This window comes from Lethenteron reissneri, chromosome 39, assembly GCF_015708825.2.
Source record: "Lethenteron reissneri isolate LAM-NWPU_2019-01 chromosome 39, ASM1570882v1, whole genome shotgun sequence".
Taxonomy (NCBI): Eukaryota; Metazoa; Chordata; class Hyperoartia; order Petromyzontiformes; family Petromyzontidae; genus Lethenteron; species Lethenteron reissneri.
This window is the reverse complement of record NC_083817.1, coordinates 3,615,329-3,637,742: the sequence shown is the minus strand read 5'-3', so window position 1 is coordinate 3,637,742 and position 22,414 is coordinate 3,615,329. Positions and strand designations below refer to the sequence as shown.

Below are 22,414 nucleotides of genomic sequence, written 5' to 3'. Positions count from 1 at the left end.
CGTATGGGCCACCACCGCCCCAAGTGGCATTGTGAACTCTGATTAGTATATACAGTAACGTCGTTTGTTGCCCATAAACATTTGGCGAGGAATGGTATGAACGAAAAACAGCATTCGCTATATAATACAGCGTTGTGCAAAACGGACGATACGATTATCGTGAATCTCATATTCTACGATATATCGTGATATCGCCTGACGTCACCGCGATATATCGTGATATCGCCTGACGTCACCGCGATATATCGTGATATCGCCTGACGTCACCGCGATATATCGTGATATCGCCTGACGTCACTGCGATATATCGTGATATTGTCTGACGTCACTGCGATATATCGTGATATCGTCTGACGTCACCGCGATATATCGTGATATCGCCTGACGTCACCGCGATATATCGTGATATCGCCTGACGTCACCGCGATATATCGTGATATCGCCTGACGTCACCGCGATATATCGTGATATCGCCTGACGTCACCGCGATATATCGTGATATCGCCTGACGTCACCGCGATATATCGTGATATCGCCTGACGTCACCGCGATATATCGTGATATCGCCTGACGTCACCGCGATATATCGTAGTGTCTCGTGACGTCACGCGCTCCCGTGACGCGCACAACCGTCATGGCGACCGCCAGCAGAATCATCCAGCGACTGAGGAACTTCTTAAGCGGGGTATTTACAATTTAAGCAATTAGCGACAATTAATCAATCCCTCGCCGAGACACCCAGGCACACAGCACGGGGAAATCAGCAATAAAACGTCGCAGGTGCGGGGCTGTCGCAGCGCTCTAAACTCGCAATGCCCCATCGCGGTGTCAAGGTGACGCCAGGCCGAAGCCTGCGTAACCTAGTTGCTACGAGTAGGCGCTGTTTATTTGTTTACTGTTTAAGGTTTTTTGTTGTTGTTTAAAGCTGCGTTGGTTAACGTTTGCTGTCGCGTGTTTGAACGTGGCGTGGGCAATTTACATGGCAGGTAATAACGGTAGCGGGTAGAACAAGGTAGTTCTATAACATTGGCGTTATTGGATTTGTCAATGCCACGTCTGATTATCGCATCATGTTTATCATCACTGTGTCACTATACCGCGGTTAATACCGCTTGGAAACTTAAACGATCATCAGTAGATAGTCGATTATTCGGCAGCTTCGGGGGAAGGGGCCACTGGACTTTCAAAAACGCCGGAATTTTTTTTTTAAATAGCTTATTTTGGCACGTCTTGCACAACATTATTTTAAGGTGTTGTGCATGTTTATTTTTAGTGTTTAACATTTGTTTACTATATGAAAACGGTATGGCTCAATGTCAGGGTAAGGCTCCATTCTCTTTGCGAGTGTGCTCAATCCCCGAACTTTTCCCCTTCTTTGAAACCTGCGATCTTTACGTTTTTGGAAGGTGGTCGGTGTTTGATGTTCACAGTGATGACATGGCCCAGGAGTAGCGTGGTTCCCCTCTTAAGGATTCGAATATGGCACGCCGCCTGGTTAATGCTGTCTATTTAACAGCAAAATACACATCTGCTTTACTGGAGATATTAAAGATCCAGTGACGTCATTTTCAAAAGGTAGACATTTGGGGTCGTGTTCCAAATTTGTTATTTTACCTTGGCAAATAATGTACTCGTTATAGGTTACACATAGCAACATTTCCCCATACTGTGAACCTTACCTTTTATATCTTTGTGCAGGGATGTCGTAAATGCCAAATGAACTCGTGCATTTAATTATACACGATGCAACATAATTTTTGTTCCTGGGTACCAAGTGTTATTTTTCCATTGCTTATGCCTAAAAAGTATAGAAAATGACTTCCCCACAAACTTTTCTTTTGTGACCAGGACTTTATGTGAACGAAAGACACAAATGCACACGTTTCCTCATTGAAAATTGGTACATTTCTAAATATAACTGTCCTGGTTGTTGTAGGCATGTTAACGTTTTAATTGCATTTAGCAACACAAAATGCACATCGCGGTTGGCTTGTTTGGCGATGCAGGTAGATGCATAACTGAGTTTTTATGCTCGTGTCATTGCAGCAAGACCTTCAAAGCAAGTTACAACTGCGTTATACAGAAATAGCCAAAAGGTGAGACTTGTCTTGTTTTGGCGAATGCTTTTGTCTGAATTTGTTTATGTAAATGTGTCGTAACCAACAAGTTGGCACATCACCATTTTGCCTGTTTGGTCGAAATATTAATGGGTCAGTGAATTCCGTATTTAATCCCAACAAGGACATACTAGCTAAAGTCTTTTTTTCAGAATTGTGCAAAATCCAGACCTTTAGTTTGATTGTTAATTTCAACAGAGCATCAGTTAACTGGTCCAAAGTGATTGCCGTCTAGCACAGTATTCAACATTGTTTAAATTTAGTTTTGCCCCCCACTTTCAGTGCATTATTACAATCTTAGTTATCTATTTGTTGCTTCTGTTAACTGTCTTAATTTGCTTTGTTCTCCCTTTGGCAATGTTTAATTTTCTATAGACAGAAATGTGTGAATCAGGGCTTTTTTAACGATTTAAGTGAATGACATGTCTTATTTGTTTTTGGACTCATGTCCATTTTCAAGACCCTTTTTTGAAAATATTTTCATTATCTTCATGTCCTTGCTGATTGCAAACTCAAGTAGATGTTCTCTCTCATTCTTTACTCTTGTACCAAATTTACAAATCATCTCATCTGTGCACCTTTTACATAACTTTCCTTGAAGTGGCCCATTACAATGTTGTACTTTGCTGGAAAATTTTTTTTACACGGAATCCTGGTACTGTGTTTATTTTACAAAAAGTTTCTGTGTTTCAGGACGCAGCCACCCCCGAAACTTCCAGTGGGGCCCAGCCACAAATTCGCCAACAATAGTTACTGCCTTAGGGATGGCCGGAGACTGACCGTCCCTCCAACGGTCCTCATGTCATCGCAGAAAGCCCTGCAAGCTGGCACCGCTCTACAGAGGTAAAGCAGCCTTTGGGAAGACCTATGACAGGATAGGGCTGCCAAATCAGGCATATCCAATTGGCTTATTGATAATTCAGATGAGCACTCGCTGAGATCTGATATTCCTTAGGCAAGAAGGAACTGGATGAAAAAAGGGTAGGCATAATTTTCAGTTGAATGACTTACGAATGTCACGATGCATGCATTTACGCATTTAAATATTTGCTTACTCGCTACATATATGCACAATTGTGCAGTAAGTGATTATTTATTTTTTATGAAAATTATTTGGACATTCTATATGTAGGCAAATGGAGTGAACAGACGGCCAGTTGAGAATACACATGAAATGGAAGAAACAAGATTAAAAAATAAACTATTGCCGGATTGAATTAGGATGTAAAACTGTGATCATTCACATTGCTGGAGCGTTGAATTCATACATGCCTACATTACGGGTTTCAGAGTAGCTACGAATTTCCAGCTTGTAACTCCTTCGTCACTTCATTTTTGGTGTATAGATCGGTAGCAGCTTGTGATAGTCCGTGACGAATCACACTTTTGCTGAGTTATCCACAAGGTGGCAATATTGATAAAGGTTGAAAGTAGCCAGGAACGTTTTATCTTTGACCTACACATCATCAATAGAGCAACAACAATCAAGTTGGATATTATCTTTGAGCTCTGCAGGCCAGCGTAGTCACATGATCAGCACAATGTGTGGTTGGGGTGTGACAAAAAGAGAGGGAGCCCAAGAGATAAGAGCTGCAATACCAAGACAAATACAAATATCCTCTTTCGCCTTGAAAAGACTGTCGGGGCAAGTGCTGTTAGGTTGTGTACTGTTCCGGCCTATGAAGGCCGGAACGGTACTCAAGGGGGTGGGTGGCCATCACCACACCCGACTGCCTTTGTCTCCACACCCCACCAGATAATTGTCACTGGTGTTGTCCGTGAGCAGGCATCGAACTCAGGTCGCCGGTTTCGTAGGGCAGCGCGCTAACCGCTACACTACCGCTCCCCCCACTGCAATGGCAACAGCCACCCTCATAAGCACATGGCCAGGGAGAGACAATATAGAGGGAGACAAACCAGTTAGACTTGACAGTCAGACAAAGGGAGACAGAAACACATTGCCTAAGAGACTGGGAGATTGACAAAAGATGGAGGAAAACAACGACAGCAGGCGACATATTTGCTAGTTTATTAAAAGATACATATAAACATTATTATTCGGCTTCAAATTCAGATTTGCAGAATACCTAAATAGGGCAGATTATTAAAAGGTACCGTCAGTGCTCAACGTGCTATTATGTGCAGCCATGAAAACATTAGGAAGTCGACATTTGCTGTCTTATGGAAAATAGAAGTGTTGAAGTTCCACCACCACTCTCAGAGCTGTGAAAACGAGGTGAGCATATCCCCTTAGTCAATTGAGTAGAAAACCACTGCTGATTTGGACTGTGTTATTCTGTTAATGAGGCACTCAAATGTGCAGTGTGTCCATACCCACCTGCTGCTCTTCATTTGTGCACGGAAGTCTAACTCTTGCATACGTGTTATATATCAGAGTTGTCCTCTGTTTACAGCGGTGAGTCGGCAGTGGAAAAAGTCGAGAAGAAACCCGTGAGACCTGGAGAGCTACCGGTGTGGAAAATATCAACTGACCAGCCATACTTGTAGACAATGCACGTGACGTACAATGCCACCCAGAATCATTCGTTTCAATGTTTTCGTTTTAAAAAGTGTCCAAGTATCGTACTAGAATGCAGTAAAAGTTTCTGGTGCCTACATTGGACAATGTGTTATAAAACGTGCTTGCTGTATAACATGCACATGTAATAAATCTATCCTGAACATATTCGTCTTTGTAATACATTTATAGTTATTTGTAGGCTTCATTGTGTGGGTGTGAACAATTTCATTTTTTTTCATAATAATAAATTCTCCGGCACACTTAAAGTTGCTGTTTACCAATTTGCAATATCCTCGGATGGCAAGATATTTCAAACAGTCAAACATGTTTTTCTGAAACTAATCGTCAACTTTCACACAGATAATATAAAACACATAAGTTAGGATAATTGCATTTTTTGTTTACTTACCCACAGAATAGGGGGGGGGGGGGTGTGAAGACATAGAATTTGTCATATGTTTTTATTGTTTGTTAAAGTAATCTGTTTGCAGTCACTTGAGCACAGAGTCACGTGTGAGGAGTAGATAATCAGCGCGCACGTAAAAATATATATTTTGTCTGAAAGCACGGTTAATCCTCGACCCGGTTAATCCACGACCCGGATAATCCACCCACGGATAATCGAGAGTTAAATGTACATGAAAAACAATGGATTAGATATTTCACTCGTAACAGTCATTACTAAAACTGGCAATATACAAGTTAAAATTTCTTTATTTGAATACAACTGGCAAGAATGAGGTTTTCAACTGACGCTGGGTTTCACATCAACAGTGGGGTTTTTTCGTATGGTGGCAATAATGGCCAAGTGTAGCATTTAAACACCTAATCTGCATACACATTTTAAACACTTGTATATAAAATACTTCTCAAAAGGGAACAATTACACAGAGGGCCACTTCCAGAAAACAGTCGCCACTATCCATGGCAATAACGTTTATGTACAGGAATGGCTACGGGATTAATTGGTAGCCTAAGGCACTTTAGTTATTAACATGGCAACACCTCACAGTGGCATATCTACAACTTCAAGACAAGGCCGTTAGCCGTAGTTTAATGATCATACCTAGTAATTACCATCTCGAATGTGGAAATGTTGCTGAAGGTTTGTTAAATATTAGGTCACTAAAAGCTGGCAGGACAGTACAATCGCATGCTCGTAAATAAATGATTACATACCATATATAGAAGGTTGCTTCAAGGTTTAAAATACAAGTAACCATGGTCAAGGGCCAGTAAAAATAACCCATTAACATTGAAAAAAACATGCTTGGGTAAGTTTCTGTACATGTTCAAATGCTTGAAATACATTTTCAAAGACGGTACCAACATTGCTTTTATGCGCCGACCTTCCACACTTTTAACTGTACAACAAAGATTTATAACCGTTACCGTGAATATACACTAAAATAAAAAATTACATTTTGGTTCAATAACGTAATGGAAATGTAATTTGTGGAGAAGCGTTGCTTGCGTGTTTGACATATGCGTTGAGTACCAGATGTGCATGAAATATCCAGCTTTAGCAGTTACCAATTTCAAGCCTGAACATTTACCAAAACAACAAATGACAACTAAGGGATTTAGAGGCATTGGACAGACTCCGTTTATTTACCCAGCCTTCAAAATGTCTTATACTTTTAGTGTTGTGAATAAAAGCGTATAGAATGTTAGTAAGTGTACAGTGCCCGACTGGCAGTTTTCCTAAACGTTAATCGTGAATCCCTGAGCCCAAAAAAGAATCACAGCTCATTCATTTGTACAGTGTGGCTTTGCGTGATGCTAATGCATTGAGTCAGGAAGAATGCCTCATTTAATGTAAGACACCGAGCCCTGCTAAGATTTGCAAAAATATATAACTTATCTGTTTTCGGCCATACCTTGACCAACCTACGGTGATTGATTTTTTTAAAACTAATCAAGAGGAATTCAATTCGTACTTGGAAACTTGAATCCTTTATGGAATACTATGCCCCACACCTCTGATTCGCACGGTTGGCTACGTACGGTGCGAAAGAAGTTCATACCTACTTACATTGCAGCCGAGTAAGGCACTGCAGTGTCGTTCAATTATTCGCCAAGTGAGGCTATAAAAAGAAAAGTAAATTGGGAAGAGGCACTTTTAAAACATTTCGCTTGAAATCCATGTGAACACTACCTGATTGTTGATTTAGTTGCCCTGTTACTCGGCAAAAGGTGGGTAATAGCTTAAAGACATCGGCACTCTTCCCTCAAATACACATTTGAGACACCTCTTGATTTTCCCGGCACGTGAAGCTTTTACAAAAAGTTTTGTCGCCGTGAGGACACTGCTGAACGAGTGGACGCGTGAGAAGGCGGACTTGCGTAATCTTGGTCTCGACGCCTCCCTGCCTATTGTTATGGAGGAAACTTAAGGGCACGTCTCGGGAGAGGCCTACTCCGCTTTTATCCTGTGAGTCGGGCTTTGGGGCATCTTACGACCCAGCACAGGAGTTCCCTGTAAAACAAAAAAACAATTCTGACATCAGCTTGGGGCAGTGTTCTTCATTGCAAGGTCCGCGGGCCGCTGGCGACACCTGGTGGCCTTTCGTGCGGCTCCTGACGTGTGGCCCGCGACAATACACAAAAAGTGATAACACCCCCATCATGCTGTCAAACTCCCACCGGTTTCAATCCTCTGGTGACCCTCACACTGATGTCTTATAAACGAAAGTTTCCCCCCCCCGCCCTCTGAAAATTAGTGCACCTGTTTAGGTAACACATTCCTGCAGAGGGAGCTGTTAGGAACGTTGGGTTGCTCGGTCAATGGCCAGGGTCAACGGCGGCGTGGTGTATTCCGCAAATATGGCCGACTGTGAGGGCGGGCACAAGCCGGCGTGAGTAGGTTAAACGTTGAGTTGTATAAGGGCACCACGGGGTGACCAGCCCCTCCCCACCCAGCCCCTCCCCACCCTCCTCACCCAGCCCCTCCCCACCCTCCCCACCCAGCCCCACCCCCCCCCCCCCCATTTTTGGATGCACGACGGACGAACAAAATAATCCCCTGTGGGCTGGTGGAACCAGGTGGTTCCTACCAGTTTAACACGATGATTTAGTCAGAGAGCATCTCACTCTCACTACCAGTGGCATTGCGTAATTGGCACTGGGCCCGGTTGCAAGTAATGAAATTTAACCCCCTAGTCCAATTTGGCCCCGCCTGCCTAGCCTGTGATCGGTCAGTGCAGTGGCACCGCCTGCACACTTGACAGCCTGCACAAAAGCTACGAATCGACCCGCGTGCCCCGTGAGGGCACCGGCGCGTCAGCCGCTTGTACTCACGGGCGAGGGTGGCTTCGCGTAGTTCACATGTGCGTAGAGCAGCACGGCTATGTCGTTGTGTCCAGCCTCGAGCGCTATCGACAGCGCTGTGCTTCCATCCTGAGCACAAACGCATCCCAGGTGAGTCCAGAGACAGGGGAAGAATTTGAGTAATAAACATGCTTCATAAACACACCGTACAATGAGGATGTAACGCCGGCACCACTCTTCGTAACAACATGCCATAGGATCTTTGACATCCACTGTGAAGCAGACGACACGTATTTCACGATGAGTTAACGTTCGCCCCCAAGTGAGCGGAGGAGGAGAGAGAGAGAGAGCCCCCCAAACGGCTGCGGCCTCGCGAGAGCCTCACATTGTCGGCGATGGCCGCGTTGCAGCCCGCCTGGCCGAGCAGCAGGCGGACGATGTCCACATGGCCGTGCTCGCTGGCGCACATGAGCGCCGTCGAGCCGTCGTCGTCCTGGACGTTGACGTCGGCACCGCACGCGAGCAGAGCGCGCACCATGTCCTTGCGGCCATGACTCACGGCCAGCATCAGCGCCGTCTGGCCCGCCTGCGGCACAATCACCGTCACGACGAACGTCATCATCATCAAACAGCCATGATCAATGCAATTGCGGAGCCTACAACGCAACGATCTATGCAGTTCTTACGCACGAGCCAATTTCACGCTTCACATTTTACTATTTACGATTGCTACTCTTTATTTTACCAGGTAAGGCCCACTGAGCAATATAGCTAATTTTTTTCAGAAGCGACCTGGCCACAAATGATAGCTCAACAAAGTGGCTTATGCGGAAATGTATAGCAGCCAAATAGTCTAAACCAGGGGTCGGCAACCAAAATAACAAGAAGAGCCATTTCTTTCCAATTCGGTACAAAATTCAGTATTTCAAGAGCCGCAATGCATCTATGTACATACGTACATATCGTCAAGAAGCAGCCCGTAAAGAGCCGCATGCGGCTCCGGAGCCGTAGGTTGCCGACCCCTGGTCTAAACGCATGTTTCTAACTGTGGAGGGAAAAGCCAGAGGACCCAGAAAAAAATGCACGTGACCACGGGGAGAGAACACGCACACTCCATATATACAGCAGGCATCTGGGTCGGGCTCAAATCCAAGTACTCCTGCATACCAGGGCGAGGTAGTTAACATATCGCCACCACGGCACCCCCGCAAACTAGCTCCCAGGGCACAAGGAGCGACGTGGTTGCGAACGTACCTGCCGAACGACAACGCGGCCACGCGGCCTGTGAACGAACACGCTGGCGGGATCGGGGGGGGGGGGGGCGCATGCACTCTCACCTGGCTGGCGCGAGCATTGACATCGCCCAGGCTCAGCAGCTTCTGCACGACGGCCATGTCGCGCTCCGAGTTGATGGCGGCGAGCGACGCCAGCATGATGGCCGTGTAGCCGGCCTTGTTCTGCGCGTCCACGTTGCACTCGCCTGGGCAAGGGGAGGCGCCAGTCAAAGTATTAGGAAGCTGTGCTCTTTTTAAATCCTTTATATTAAGTTCGCTTGCTTGCTTGCGTGCTTGCTTGCTTGCTTACGACCGTGCAAATCTTTCGGTCGTTTTTTAACCCACTTCCCTTGATCCAATCGAGCTGACATTTTCCACACAGACTCGTTGTGCCAGAAAAAAAAAAATTCCCAAAATTTTACACTTTCAGGCAAAACAAAATTATTTTACATTTATTCAAATAGAACTCATTCATGTCTTTGGCTGAACGTCACAGTATAGGAGCCCAAAGCGTAACCCCTCCACAGGCCGTGGCGGAGTAGCGCAGTTGGTAGCGCCCTCGCTTCCCATGCCAAAGGTCGCGGGATCGATCCCCGCGTCCTCCACAGGCGAATATATTTTTACATCCTTTATATTAAGTTCGCTGCCACGCATATAAAGGATTTATAGTGAAAAACTTTGTTTTTACGGGTTATACTTATTAAATCCTTTATATTAAGTTCACTTGCTTGCTTGCGCGCTTACGACCGTGCAAATCCTTCGGTCGTTTTTTAACCCACTTCCCGTGATCCAATCGAGCTGACATTTTGCACACAGACTCGTTGTGCGTGACAATTTATTTTCGTGAAAATTTTTTTCCATAACTTTACACTTTTTAGGATTTTTTTTATATTTAATTAATTACCAATTGCTTAAAGGTGGCAGGCAATCATCTGACCCATAGGTGGCAGCCATCTCAAGCCAGAGGACGAGAGGACTCTAGCCGCCACGCATATAAAGGATTTATAGTGAAAAACTTAGTTTTTACGGGTTAATTTTAGTTATTAAACCTGGATTGAGAACTCGTTCCTTTCGAGCTGCTTTTTTGTGTTCAGTTCGTCATCCTTGCTGTGTGCGAAAGAAATTCGACATACGTACAAGTAGCGTTATGCCCTCTCGTCGGTTATGCCCTCGCTAGTGCCGTTTGGTGGCGGCCCGATTGGCTTTTGTGACCGACTGGGCCTGTACCCAGCAACAGTGAGAAAGAGAAATAAAACTCGCCGACACTGCAAACCGAGAGGGGCGAGCCGTATGACACGCCGGCTCCATTTCCACAGTGTAGCTACGTTCATGGAGCGGTGGGGCAGTGGTTAGCACACTGCCCTACGAACCCGGACAGCTGAGGATGAATCCCGGCCACAGCTAACTTCTTAAGCACGCTGCATTCGTGCGATTGCAAAGCTGTCAACCCCACACGGTTTACCCGTATTCTTGTCCAGGAAAATTTCGTTTTCAGGTCCATACAGTGTACAGCCGTTTCAATGCGGGCAACATTTTTTTCGTCGATTTGTGTTTCTTCCTTGTGATGGTACTTTATAGTTGAACGTTGAGATTTATAAGGGCACGGGGTGACTGATAAGGTTTGAATTTGTCTGTAATAAGGTAGGGCACTGATAGGGGGTTGACAGCTCTGCGACTTGACCTGAAGCCTCGATAGGCTTCTTCCTTGCACCTCCAATTAGCACGGTTGATTACGTACGGTGCGCGAAAGAAGTTCAACATACACACGTCCACCACCCATTCACAGTTTAGATGAAGTGCAATAGCACACTCTGTCTGCCAGGTGGCGCCACTGCTCGTCGCGATGAGCACTTGCAAACATTTTGATGCCACGTGTTTTGACCCAACTCGAAGGTCACAGGTTAAGGTTGGCTCATCGTCTAATACCATCGGTCTCTCGGGTTCCTTCCAGTCGGAATGAGCCGTGGCTCTACTGCGTACGACAAAACACACTCAAGTAAGTCATGTGACCTACTCTGTGGACAATGTTTCCCGAACGTTTCAGGCTTTGCAAACCGTGTTTAACGTTAACATTCAAATTAAATAGGACCGATGTAAAAACCACAGCTGACTGCTATTAAACGTTAAACGAATTCCTTTTGAAACGCCGCGCGATTGTGGTGGCGAGCAACGGTGGGCTCATTGCATCGGCATTGAAACAAGAACCAACTGAAGCGAGACCCTGCAACCTACAGCGAGTCACCGCCGTGAATTCTCCAACCACTCTTCAGCCAATTCGCGTTGGAAAATAGGGGTCGCCTCGAAATAAGCAGAAGATAACGGCAACCGGGCCAACAGTTGGCAGCCACTCCCACAAGCCACCCCGTCGCCCCCCCCCCCCGCCCACCTGTGTCTAGCAGCATCTGCACGATGGCGAAGTTGGAGTGCGACACGCTGTAGTGCAGCGCCGTGTTGCCGTTGCCGTCGGCCATGTTGGCGACGAGGCGCAGCACGGGCGGGGAGAGGCGGCGCAGCTCGGCGAGGAGGCCGCCGACGAGCGTCGCCGCGCTCACCTTCTGGCTCGACACGCGGAACCACTCGTGCTGCAGCTCCGACATGCTGGCGCGCTGCACGCACGCACGCACGCGGAGACAAAGATCCCCCGTATAGCCTCGAGGGACATTTTTGTGGCAAGTGCTGTTATTCATAATAAAGGTTTTTGGCTTGTTGGAGCTGCAGCACGAGTGGTTGTTAGGAAGTAGCACCGACGAAGGCCGGCCGGCACCAGCTATCCCCCCCCCCCCAGTTGCGATTTTTAATAAAGCGCACCAGGTACTCATTTAAGGCTGAGTCGACCTAGGGGACGCCCAGAACCGGTTCAGATGATCGTCACCGGTGTTGGCCGTGAGCGGGAATCGAACTCGGGTTCGATGCACTGACCACGACATGACCGCTCCCCTCTCGCACAGACACGCGCGCACGTTCAATGCGGGGTGCATAAGCTCGCCGTTACGCATATAGCGGCTATACAGCAAGCGTCGCGGTGTCAAAATTGATGCGAGCATCGCTTGAGCAGATGACCAACTTATGAGGGCACAGGGTACACGCACTGCGTCGCGCACGTGAAAACCGACACATCAGTGTCAATGTGAACATAAACCAAGTAATGCACGAACAGAAATCATTATCTTAAATGAACCCTTTCCCGTTCAGATTCTGTTCGGAACGGAACCAGAAGAAAAAGTGAAATAAAATATTTTGGCTTAAGCTATCGTGGAGTGCGTTCGTGTTGCTGCGGTTCTCTGCGGTGAGTACGATGTCTTTAGAAACAACGGTGGCTCCTACGCCTTCCCAAATAAATTGAACGCTGAACCATTCGCGCGCGTTCCGAGATTCAGCGGCGAACGGGACACCCACCCTGCAACTTCCAGTCGTCTGGGTAGGGGAAAGGGTTAATAACAACATCACATCATAATGGAGGCTTTTGGGTTAGATCACGTAAATATAAATACCGCCACCACCCGACACAGACAATTAGTAAAAGGTTTGTCACGTATACAAAACATGGCAAAAATAATTACCATGTTTTGTTCAAAATAATTAACATGTTTTGTTCACGTGGCAAACCTCACTACGTCGTTATACAACATCACACACATTGCACTTTCACGAAAGAAGGCAAACTTCTACCCACCACTTCCTTGGTGTTGAGGGACTTGTGATCCTCCAGGTGAGCCTTGAGCGTGGAGCAGGCCGTGTGCATGCTCTCGCTCATCTCGTACCTGCAATGACACAGGTGAGTTCGTGGTGAGCCCTGGGGCTGGGCCACCCCGACTACTACGAGGCTTACTGGGAAGACACAAGCTTCTCTCCGACACACTACGGACATCGTCATCAATCCACTGCTGGATGAAAGCCTCCCTCCTCCCAAGTCGTCGCCATCACTCGTTTGTCCTGCCATGCAGTAATCTACTGCAGGCATGGAGCGGGATATGTGGATATAGATAGAGATAGGATGATTAAAAACCAGGTGAAAGTCAATTCCGTACCAACAGAAGGGATATTATCAAAGAGCAGTGGAGATACCAGCTGTTGCTCGAGCACAAAAGCCAAGATGGACCTACGTGGGCCATCTGCTCTGCGTGGAAAATGACAGAATTCCCAAACAGACTTTCAAGTGGTTCACCTTTACTGCAGCCTGCACCCCCCTTTGGTTCTTAGAAAGAATTACAATGAAAGAAAAAGGACATCGGAGCATCAAAAATAAAAAGTCAGAAATCTGCAAGGTTCAGGACCCACGCTCTCAGTGCCTTTCCTAGCCTGGCCACCAGGGGGTGCAATGTGAACTCGAGTGGCGGTCGCAATTACGTGCTGCTCAGAAATAACTACTTGGCTGCTATGAATTCCCACGCGACAAGCCACGTGGTTGAGCCGTCATTTGCGATATATAGCTCAATGAGTCTTACTTGGTAAAATAAAAATAGTTCAGGATAGTCAGGTTTCTACCGTGGCAATCTAAAGTGAGGTACATTTTTATTGTCCCAGTAATAAATCCCCGACAGCCCACAGGAACCGTCCCTCTCTCTCGTCATTGGCTCTGTCACTAGCGCAGCGCAGGGCTTGGCCGACTTTTCGACTCACCTCTCCGTCGGAGCCTCTTGCTCCTCCTGCTTGGCTTCAGCCACCGGCTCTTCCCTTCCGACCTCCTGCGCGTCTCCGTCTTGCCGCTCCGCCTCGCTCCTCCCCGCCGCTCCGCCATTGGGCTGCATGTGGATGACTTCCCCGAGCCCCTCGTCGTCCTCCTCCTCTTCTTCCTCCTCCTCGTCATCGTCATCGTCCTCGTCCTCCGATCCAGAGGATGAGCTCTCGGAGCTCGACTCTTCGCTCGACGTCGTCTCGTACCTGAGCCGACGAGCGGTCACATCGGCGGCAGCCGCTTGGTGTCAGCGCGGACAAAGCGGTTCGCCCATTTTTGTTTTACCAAATCGTTTTTTTTTTTACCAAATATATTCGGGTTGAGCGACCGACATCGTCCCGTGAGATGAAAGACGCGACATTGAACGCTCTGCGGCACGCAGTGCACATCACCCCCCCCCCCCCCCCCCGTGCCAAAGAACGGTCCCAAAGGATCACGTCCTGGAACCAATTTCCGAGGCCACTTCGGTAGACCTCGTCCCGCGTGCTAGGGGAGCCCGCTTATTAATACCCCCTCCTGCGATGATTTTTCTAACTTTCTGAATAAAATGTCGATTTCAATACAAATCATGCCGCACGCCAAAGGGGGTGGGGAGAAGTGCGTCCGAATGCGCTGTGAGCGATCGTGCGTGCGAGTGGTGCCGCTTGCCGTACAACAAAAAATATCTCCCATCAACTTGCTACAATTGGAACTCCAGTTTCACCACAAGCGGCTGAATCCCAGATCCGAACTCCACGCGGGAGGTCATCGCTGACCCCTGCGCCACCCGGCCCACTTCAAGTTGTACTCAACTTTTTTAAACAACCCTGAAGAGGTGCACCGCTTGGAATTACACCGAGCGTGGAGGGGAAGAGGAACACGTGGATCACGTCGCTGCCGGGCATGTGCAGTGGTAGAGGCTGACGACGGAGTGGCAGCCAAAGGAGCAGAGACGCCCGCGGAGAAATCCACCGCAGACGAGGAGCGGCTGACATCACATACCTGTCAACTCCTTATCAGTGCCTACCTTGTTACAGACAAATTCAGACCTTATTGTTCACCCCGTGCCCTTATAAATCTCAACGTTCATCCTACAAAGCCCGTTCTGTAACGGCCGTGCGCCGTATGGACCTGAAAACTCAATTTCCCTGTACAAGAATACCGTATGAGTTGACCGGTATGACATCAGCTCGCGTGCCGGGCGCTAGATGGTTCTTTGCGAGACCATGAGAAGATGGGGACGGCTTTGAAAGGCCTTCAGCCATGGATAGATAGATCCATGGCTGAAGTTGATGATAATAATGAAGACGGAGAGATGACAATGACGGAGAGATGATAATGACGGAGAGATGACAATGACGGAGAGACGTTAGTAACGACGCTGGGCAGTGTCCCCTCACCCGCCGTTGACACCCACGAACTGGAGGCTCTTCTTGGTGCCACTGCTGGGATCGCCGCCAGCGGAGCCGGCGCCGTCCTTCTTCTTCATGATGGACTTGAGCGTGGGTGACACGGACGAAGATCCCGCGTCTGCAGGGGACGCGAGCGCATGGTGAGCGCACGGCACGCGGCACCACTCGCACGAACGCACGCACGCACGCACGCAAGCACGATCGCTCACAGCGCATTCTGGCGCACTTCTCCCTACCCCCTTTGGCGTGCTGCAATATTTGTATCGATATCGACATTTTATTCAGCAAGTTAGAAAAACCATCGCAGGGCACGTGGCCAGGAGGGACGGGTGGCCGTTAGTCGAGGCTAACGGCGGAGCGGAAGCCAGAGGAGGGAAGTACGTCCACCGTGGAGATGGAGCGACGAGATGAGCTCGTGTGCAGGAGCGACACGGATTGTTGCATGGCAGGACCATGAGAGGTGGCGTCGGCTTGGGGAGGCCTTCGTCCAGCAGTGGATAGATCATGGCTGATGAAGATTAATGATCACGAGCATCTCAAGATGCTGCACTAAGAGTAGGGCATGCGGTGTTGCAGGAAACCGCTAATAAAACATGGAGATGAACCCATTTTTATATTCAAGGGGTCGGTCATTGGCAGAAGTCTACAACGGAATTGGCCCGGGCAGTCAAAAGCATATGGATGGCTGGAGGGAGGGACACATAGTGCAGCAAGCGAGCCCGTATTAACCCTTTCCCGTTCCAAGACGTCTGCAAGTTGCAGGGTGGGTGTCCCGTTCACCGCTCAATCTCGGAACGCGCAAGCGATTAGCGTTAATTTTATAAAGAGAGCCATAGCGCCTTTGTTTTTAAAGACATTGTAATCACCGCAGAGAACTGTAGCGACACGACCAAACTCTACGGCAGCTGGCGCCAAAAACTGTGCCAGACGTCCTTCTGATGTCGTACACATACATCATCGGAAGAGAAACTGATGACGTCCACGTACGTCATTTGGAACGGGAAACGGTTAAGGGCAGCACGGCACACGATGGGTGGGTGTGTGAACGGTGGAGCATTGTGACGTACCCGACACGGAAGCAACCTGCACCGGCGACAGAAAGTGTGCGTTGACGTGACCCGTGCCCCGCTGCTCCGCTTCCGCCTCCGCTACCGGTGGGGCCGCCTGCCCTTCCGTCTCGAACACGTCATCGCTGGCCGACTCGGAGGGCCCCCGGCGGATCGTGTCGGTGGGGTCCGCTATCTCACCCTCAGCTGCGTCTATAAGCGGGTGCACAATGAGACGGACGCGCGGGGTCACACATTTAAAATATAGTAATTCATCTTCTTGGTTCTTTCGGTAAAGTCACGTAGAATGGAAATAATAAAATAATAAAAATAAAACATAATAAAATAATTCTCACGACGTTTCGGCCACAATGCAAGCAGCCGTCCTCTGGTGAAGACCAGGTCTGTCGGGGAGACAGCGTCTGAGGACGGCTGCTTGCGTTGTGGCCGAAACCTCGTGAGAATTATTTTATTATGTTTCATTTTTATTATTTTATTATTTCCCTTCTACGTGACTTTACCGAAAGAACCAAGAAGACGAATCCCTACAGTCACGAAAGCTTTAAATCGAAATATAGTAATTCATTTAACGGTTACTTTTTTTCCATTCATACACCAGGCGGTAGGAGGGAGCTCATCGAGGCTGACCGTGCCACCTTCAGGGAAGATCTGGATGATCATCTAGCCACGGTGGCGAGATGTAAACTAACTCACCTTGTACACAGGTCGTGGGTTCGATCCTGACCCTGACGATGTCTGTATATTTGGAGTGTGTATGTTCTCCCAGTGGTCACGTTGGATGTTTCTCTGGGTCCACCGGTTTTTCCCTTGACATTTAGAATTAACACGGGTTTAGAGCATTTGGCTGCTGTACATTTCCACACGATAGGCCACTACGTTGAGCCATCAATTGTGGCCAGGTCGCTTCTGAAACAGAGCTATGCAGCTCAGTGGTAAAATAAAAAAATATTTTAAGGTTCATAGTTTATAGTTTTAGTTTACTCGGCAATGATGTTAGCCATCACAAGGAATCAAGCTCAGAGAGGGAGGTTAGTCCACCAACCAATGCACCACTGCTCCACGGCAGTTCACGATACACAAGAGTGATGTGGCAACATTAGTAGTAGTAGAGACAACCCAAGAAAGTAACCACACATGGGCACAGGGGGCACAGAGGGCCCACATGGGCTATGCAGAGGTCAGCGGGGGATGCGAGTGGGCGGCCCATACCCGGGGCGACGGGCCGCATTGCGGCCTGCGTTGCGGCCTGCATTGCGGACGGTGTTGCGGCCTGCGTTGCGGCCTGCGTTGCGGGCGGCGTCGGGGCGGGCCGCTGCAGCGAGGAGAGTGCGGTGACGGTCGTGAGCAGGCGCGAGCTCAGCGAGCCCAGCTCCGTGGCCGGCTCGGCGAAGGCGTCCGCCAGCTCGGCGTAGTTGTCGGTGAGCAGCGCCTGCTGCTCGTGCAGGAGACGCTGCACGCGCTCGATGTAGCGCGATAGCTCCGCGCCCCTCGCGACCTCCGACCCTGCGCGCGCCCCCGCGGAATCACATGCCGCGCCTTCAGCCGCGACAGAAATCGTCTCCGTCCCTGATTCGAGACCCAGCTTGAGACAAGTATAACCCGTAAAAACAAAGTTTTTCACTATAAATCCTTTATATGCGTGGCGGCTAGAGTCCTCTCGTCCTCTGGCTTGAGATGACTGCCACCTATGGGTCAGATGATTGCATGGCAGCATTAAGCAATTGGTAATTAAATATAATATTTTTGTCCTAAAAAGTGTACAATTTTGGAAAAAAAATTTCACGAACATTAATTGTCACGCACAACGAGTCTGTGTGGAAAATGTCAGCTCGATTGGATCACGGGAAGTGAGTTAAAAAACGACCGAAAGATTTGCACGGTCCTAAGCAAGCAAGCGAACTTAATATAAAGGATTTAACAAGTAAACCCGTAAAAACAAAGTTTTTCACTCTAAATCCTTTATGTGCGTGGCGGCTAGAGTTCTCTCGTCCTCTGGCTTGAGATGGCTGCAATCTATGGGTCAGATGATTGCATTGCACCATTAAGCAATTGGTAATTAAATATTTAATTTGTTTTCCCTAAACAGTGTAAAATTTTGGAAAAAAAATTTCACGAAAATTAATTGTCACACACAACGAGTCTGTGTGGAAAATGTCAGCTCGATTGGATCACGGGAAGTGGGTTAAAAAACGACCAAAAGATTTGCACGGTCCTAAGCAAGCAAGCAAGCACGTTAACTTAATATAAAGGATTTTAAAAAAGGAAAGCTCTCGGGAGCGCCGAATCTCATTTTGAGTCGCAGTCTGCGTGAACCTACCTTCGTTTCCCTCCGCCTCGTTCTCCAGCTCCTCCGTGTCGCAGGAAACGCTCCTCACCTCCGCGCCGACCAAAAAGTTCTCGGAGAAATCGACGGAGCCGACGGCGGCCTCCCTGCGGCTCAGCCGGATCGCGGCACCGACGCCGGTCGTGTTCACGCCCACCGAGCGGCGGGTGTCCTCGTAGCGCTCGCAATTCCCCACAGACACCGTCCTGACCTCCACGGCCACCGTGCCACTCTGGGCATCGCGGCAGGAGACGGCGGTGGAGGTGGACGCCTCCGCCAGGCACGGCGCGGTGGTGCCCACGCATCGGTCGCTCCTCTCCGGGTGCTCGTTGCCCGCTCCCCGGCTCTCCGTGCTCGGGGAGGCCATCGTCACGGCGTCCGTCTTGCCGACGGCGTCCGTCATCGTCCCGCGCGACGCGTGCTCCCCCAGCGGCACAACAAGCACGTCCACTGAGCACTCCCCGCAGGCAACGCTCCTCAGCTCCACCCTCAACGCTCGCTCGCTCTCCGCCGCGGCCTCTGCCGCCGCCGCTGCAGCCGCCGCTGCAGCCGCTGCTGCTGCCGCGCTGGACTCGGCTCCATCGCCGCCACCTTCAATGTCTTCCGTTTGGCACGACACAGATTGGCGCGACGCAGCAGCCTCCGCCCTCACCGGCTCTGTCCGCGGTCCGGCGGCCGTGCCCGCGGTCTGGGCCGCGAGGACTCGGACGTTTCGCTCAGCCGCGCTCTTCCCGGGACCGCCCGACAGCTCGAGCTTGATGCGCGTCATGTCCAGCTCGTGCGTCGTCTCCCGCAGCTGCTTCTCCAGAACGAGGACCTTCTCCCGAAGCCCGCGGACCGCCTCCTGTTGGGACTCGAGCTCCCAAGCGGACGGGGAGGCCCCTCCGGGCAGCTGCCCCTCGGTGACCCCGACCCCTACGCTTCGCACCAAGACCTTCGAGCGAGCGCTCCACGGAGAATGCGGCGACGTCAGCTGCGGACTCCCGTTGACTCGCGACGACCTGGCGGACGCCTCGCCGCACACCTCGCCGCCGTCGCAGCGAGGATCGGGGAATTCGCCCTCGCTCGGAAAATCCGCCTGCAGTTCCCGCGTCGGCTCCGCCACTCCCTGAGCGTCCGCGGCGAACTGCGTCGCGTCGTACTGCGTCGAGGTCACGAAGTTCACGGTGCAATCTTGTCTCCTCTCCGCCAGATTCTCGAGCGTCTCGTAGCGGCCGCGCGACGCCCCGCCGGGCTCCCCGCGGTCGCCCGCCCGCTCGCCGGCTCCGCGGATCAGCAGCCCCCTCTCCGCGCGGAGCCGCTCGATCTCGTCGCGCAGGCTCGGGATGACCTTCACCTGGTCCTCGAGCACCCGCATCCTGCGCAGCGCCAGCACCATCTGCTCGCGGATCGTCTGCAGGTGCGCCTGGTTGAGGCCGCTCAGCGATGGCGTGGACGTGCCAGAGGGGCTGAGCGACGCGCTGCCGTCGCCGTGAGCCGAGAGGCCGTTCGCCAGCGAGGACGCCTGGCTCCGCGACCTCACCTCGGTCGCCGACGACTCGGAGCTCACCGAGCCCGTGGAGCGGTCCATGTACAGCTGCTCCGGCTGAGGCTCCTCCTGCTCGTGTTTGGTGAAGTCAGAGGGCTCAGGCCGAGAGTCCGATTCTCCCGAAACCTTCGAGGCTTGTCGATGGTCCTCATCCTGCCGCTGCTGAGCAGGCGGAGCAACGGTCGTCATCATGTGGCTGCAAAACGTGACCGTCTGCTCCTCCTGGCTGCGAATGATCCTCTGTTCGCGCTCCAGCCTCAGCTTCGTCTCTATGAGCGTCTTCTCCACGCGCAGGTCCCGCCCGGACAGCGACCGCGGGGACAGCGCGGGTGGGTCCGGCAGCCCGGTCGTCGCCATCGTCGTCGTCATCGTCGTCACCATCGTCGTCGCCATCGTCGTCGCCATTGTCGTCGCCATCGTCGTCACCATCGTCTCGGCGGCCCGAGCCGGAACGGGAGAGGCGAGCCGCGGGCATCCCGGGGAGCTCTCGGGAGCGCAGTCGCCCACCTCGGCGTCCGCGGTGCCCCGTTTGGGCAAGCTCCCCGCTCGCAGCGACAGGCGGCTCTCCTCGCTCGTCGACGAGGAGAGAGACTCGGAGGAGGTCCACGCCTCGCCCGGCGTGCCCCAGCTCCGGAGCGACGCGCTGCTGGCGTTCCTCAGCACCTTGGCGCCCTTTTTCTGGATGGAGATCTTCCTGATGGTGTTGCCCTTCTCGATGTCGTCGACGTACTTGAGGAAGTCGAGGTCCAGCTGGAACCCGTAGGGGGTCTCCACGAAGTAACCGCCGCTCTGCTCCTCCGCCTCCTCCTCCTCGTTCTCGTTGGTGGGAAGGGTCGCCCCGCCCTCTAAAACATCACCACCACCAACAACAACATCATCAACATCATTATCATCGTCGTCGTCGTCAACATCGTCACTGTCATCATCATCATCACAACCGTGATCATCTTTGCCATCTCAATCACTTTCATCGTCGTCGTCATCATCGTTGCCATAATAACAGATCAGAATCGGAATCTTTGTTTCGACCAGAGGAGGAATCTGATGATCTACGAAGCTCTTGTTTTCACTGACGTCCAAGTAGGAGCGGGCCGGCGAGTTACAGCAGCAAACAATACAAAAAAGCAGAGAAAATGGTTGTAAAGTCACTAAACATGAATAATTAATGCATGCCCTCATTGTACAAGACTGATTTATCAAGTTTGGGCGAGGCAGCAGCAACAACAACAACAACAGTCCCAGACCACACCACGACAACACCACACAGGAGCAGTCCCTCAATAGAATGGCACATGAACATTGAACTCTCAACACACGGTGGAGGACCCTCTTGAATCAGGGTCCGAATATAACAGCCGGCATCACGACCGGTATAATGATCATTATTATCATCACCTGTGACCAAATCGCACGGAATGCGCCCAAAGTTCATCGGATCTCGGAGCCTCAGCAAGGCCTGGAGCGACATCTGCCGTAATGCACTCTTGCTCCCACGTCTTTACGAACCCACACGGACCAGCGTAGTAGTGAAGTAAGGTCAAACAATCCCCACCACCTAGCACTGCATGAGTCCCACCATTCCAGCAGCAGTGGATTAATGAAAGGGCTGTACGCTTTCTCCAACCCCACCATCGTGCGGCTTTTACACCTTTACTCATACACACACACATACAACGTGTACTTTTACTCATAATACGATCAACGGAGCAACTACTGAGCAAGCATCCACGTTTATTCGTTTCCCCAGAAAAAAAATCTCCCCGAAGCTCTCGAACGAATATCAGGACTTAACATCGGACTGTAAAACGTGGCCGTTCCTCCATACGACATCAACAAACATCCTGACCGTCGTCGCAACGGCGGCGACGTGCTGTGCAGCCCCGCAGTTTCACACCTCCCTGCCCAATGCCAGGTAGGGCCCCCTCTTGCGTTGTGTCGCGCGGCAACGCCGCTCCTGTGCTCACCCGGGAGGTCGTGGTTCATCGGCGGCGCCTGAGCCATCGCGGGCGGCGCAGGGACGGGGGGTGGGGGGATAGGGGGGGGTAGGGGGGGGATGGGGGGGTGAGGGGGAGTCGCGGTCGCCCTGGGCCGGAGCCTCGCGTTCGTCCACGGCGGAGGAGCGTCAGTCACCTCGTCGCTCGCTCACAGCCAAACGGGAGACCTGGGGGTGGGGACGTGAGACACGGTGAATTATGCGAAGCCGGTCTTAAGTTTGTTGTCCTTCCCCCGCACAGCTCCAATTAGCACG

At 50.6% G+C, this 22,414-nt stretch overlaps 2 protein-coding genes across 2 annotated transcripts; one reads left to right on the top strand and one right to left on the bottom strand.

The window, feature by feature from the left end:
- Positions 1-576: 576 nt before the first annotated feature.
- NDUFA7 (NADH:ubiquinone oxidoreductase subunit A7) lies at positions 577-4,803 on the top strand. The gene is made up of 4 exons (XM_061567774.1): positions 577-685; positions 2,047-2,096; positions 2,811-2,960; positions 4,532-4,803. Exons 1-4 carry the CDS (start codon positions 635-637, stop codon positions 4,623-4,625), a joined length of 345 nt encoding a protein of 114 aa, XP_061423758.1. The 5' UTR covers positions 577-634; the 3' UTR covers positions 4,626-4,803.
- On the bottom strand, positions 4,131-22,195 carry LOC133352051 (KN motif and ankyrin repeat domain-containing protein 1-like). Its single transcript, XM_061567772.1, has 12 exons — positions 22,131-22,195; positions 18,633-21,011; positions 17,525-17,818; positions 16,316-16,507; positions 15,237-15,366; positions 13,803-14,063; positions 12,856-12,943; positions 11,569-11,788; positions 9,246-9,388; positions 8,294-8,494; positions 7,939-8,037; positions 4,131-7,117 (listed from the first exon to the last, which is right to left on the bottom strand). The coding sequence occupies exons 1-12, from the start codon at positions 22,165-22,167 to the stop codon at positions 7,055-7,057; spliced, it is 4,107 nt and encodes a 1,368-aa protein (XP_061423756.1). The 5' UTR covers positions 22,168-22,195; the 3' UTR covers positions 4,131-7,054.
- Positions 22,196-22,414: the final 219 nt, after the last annotated feature.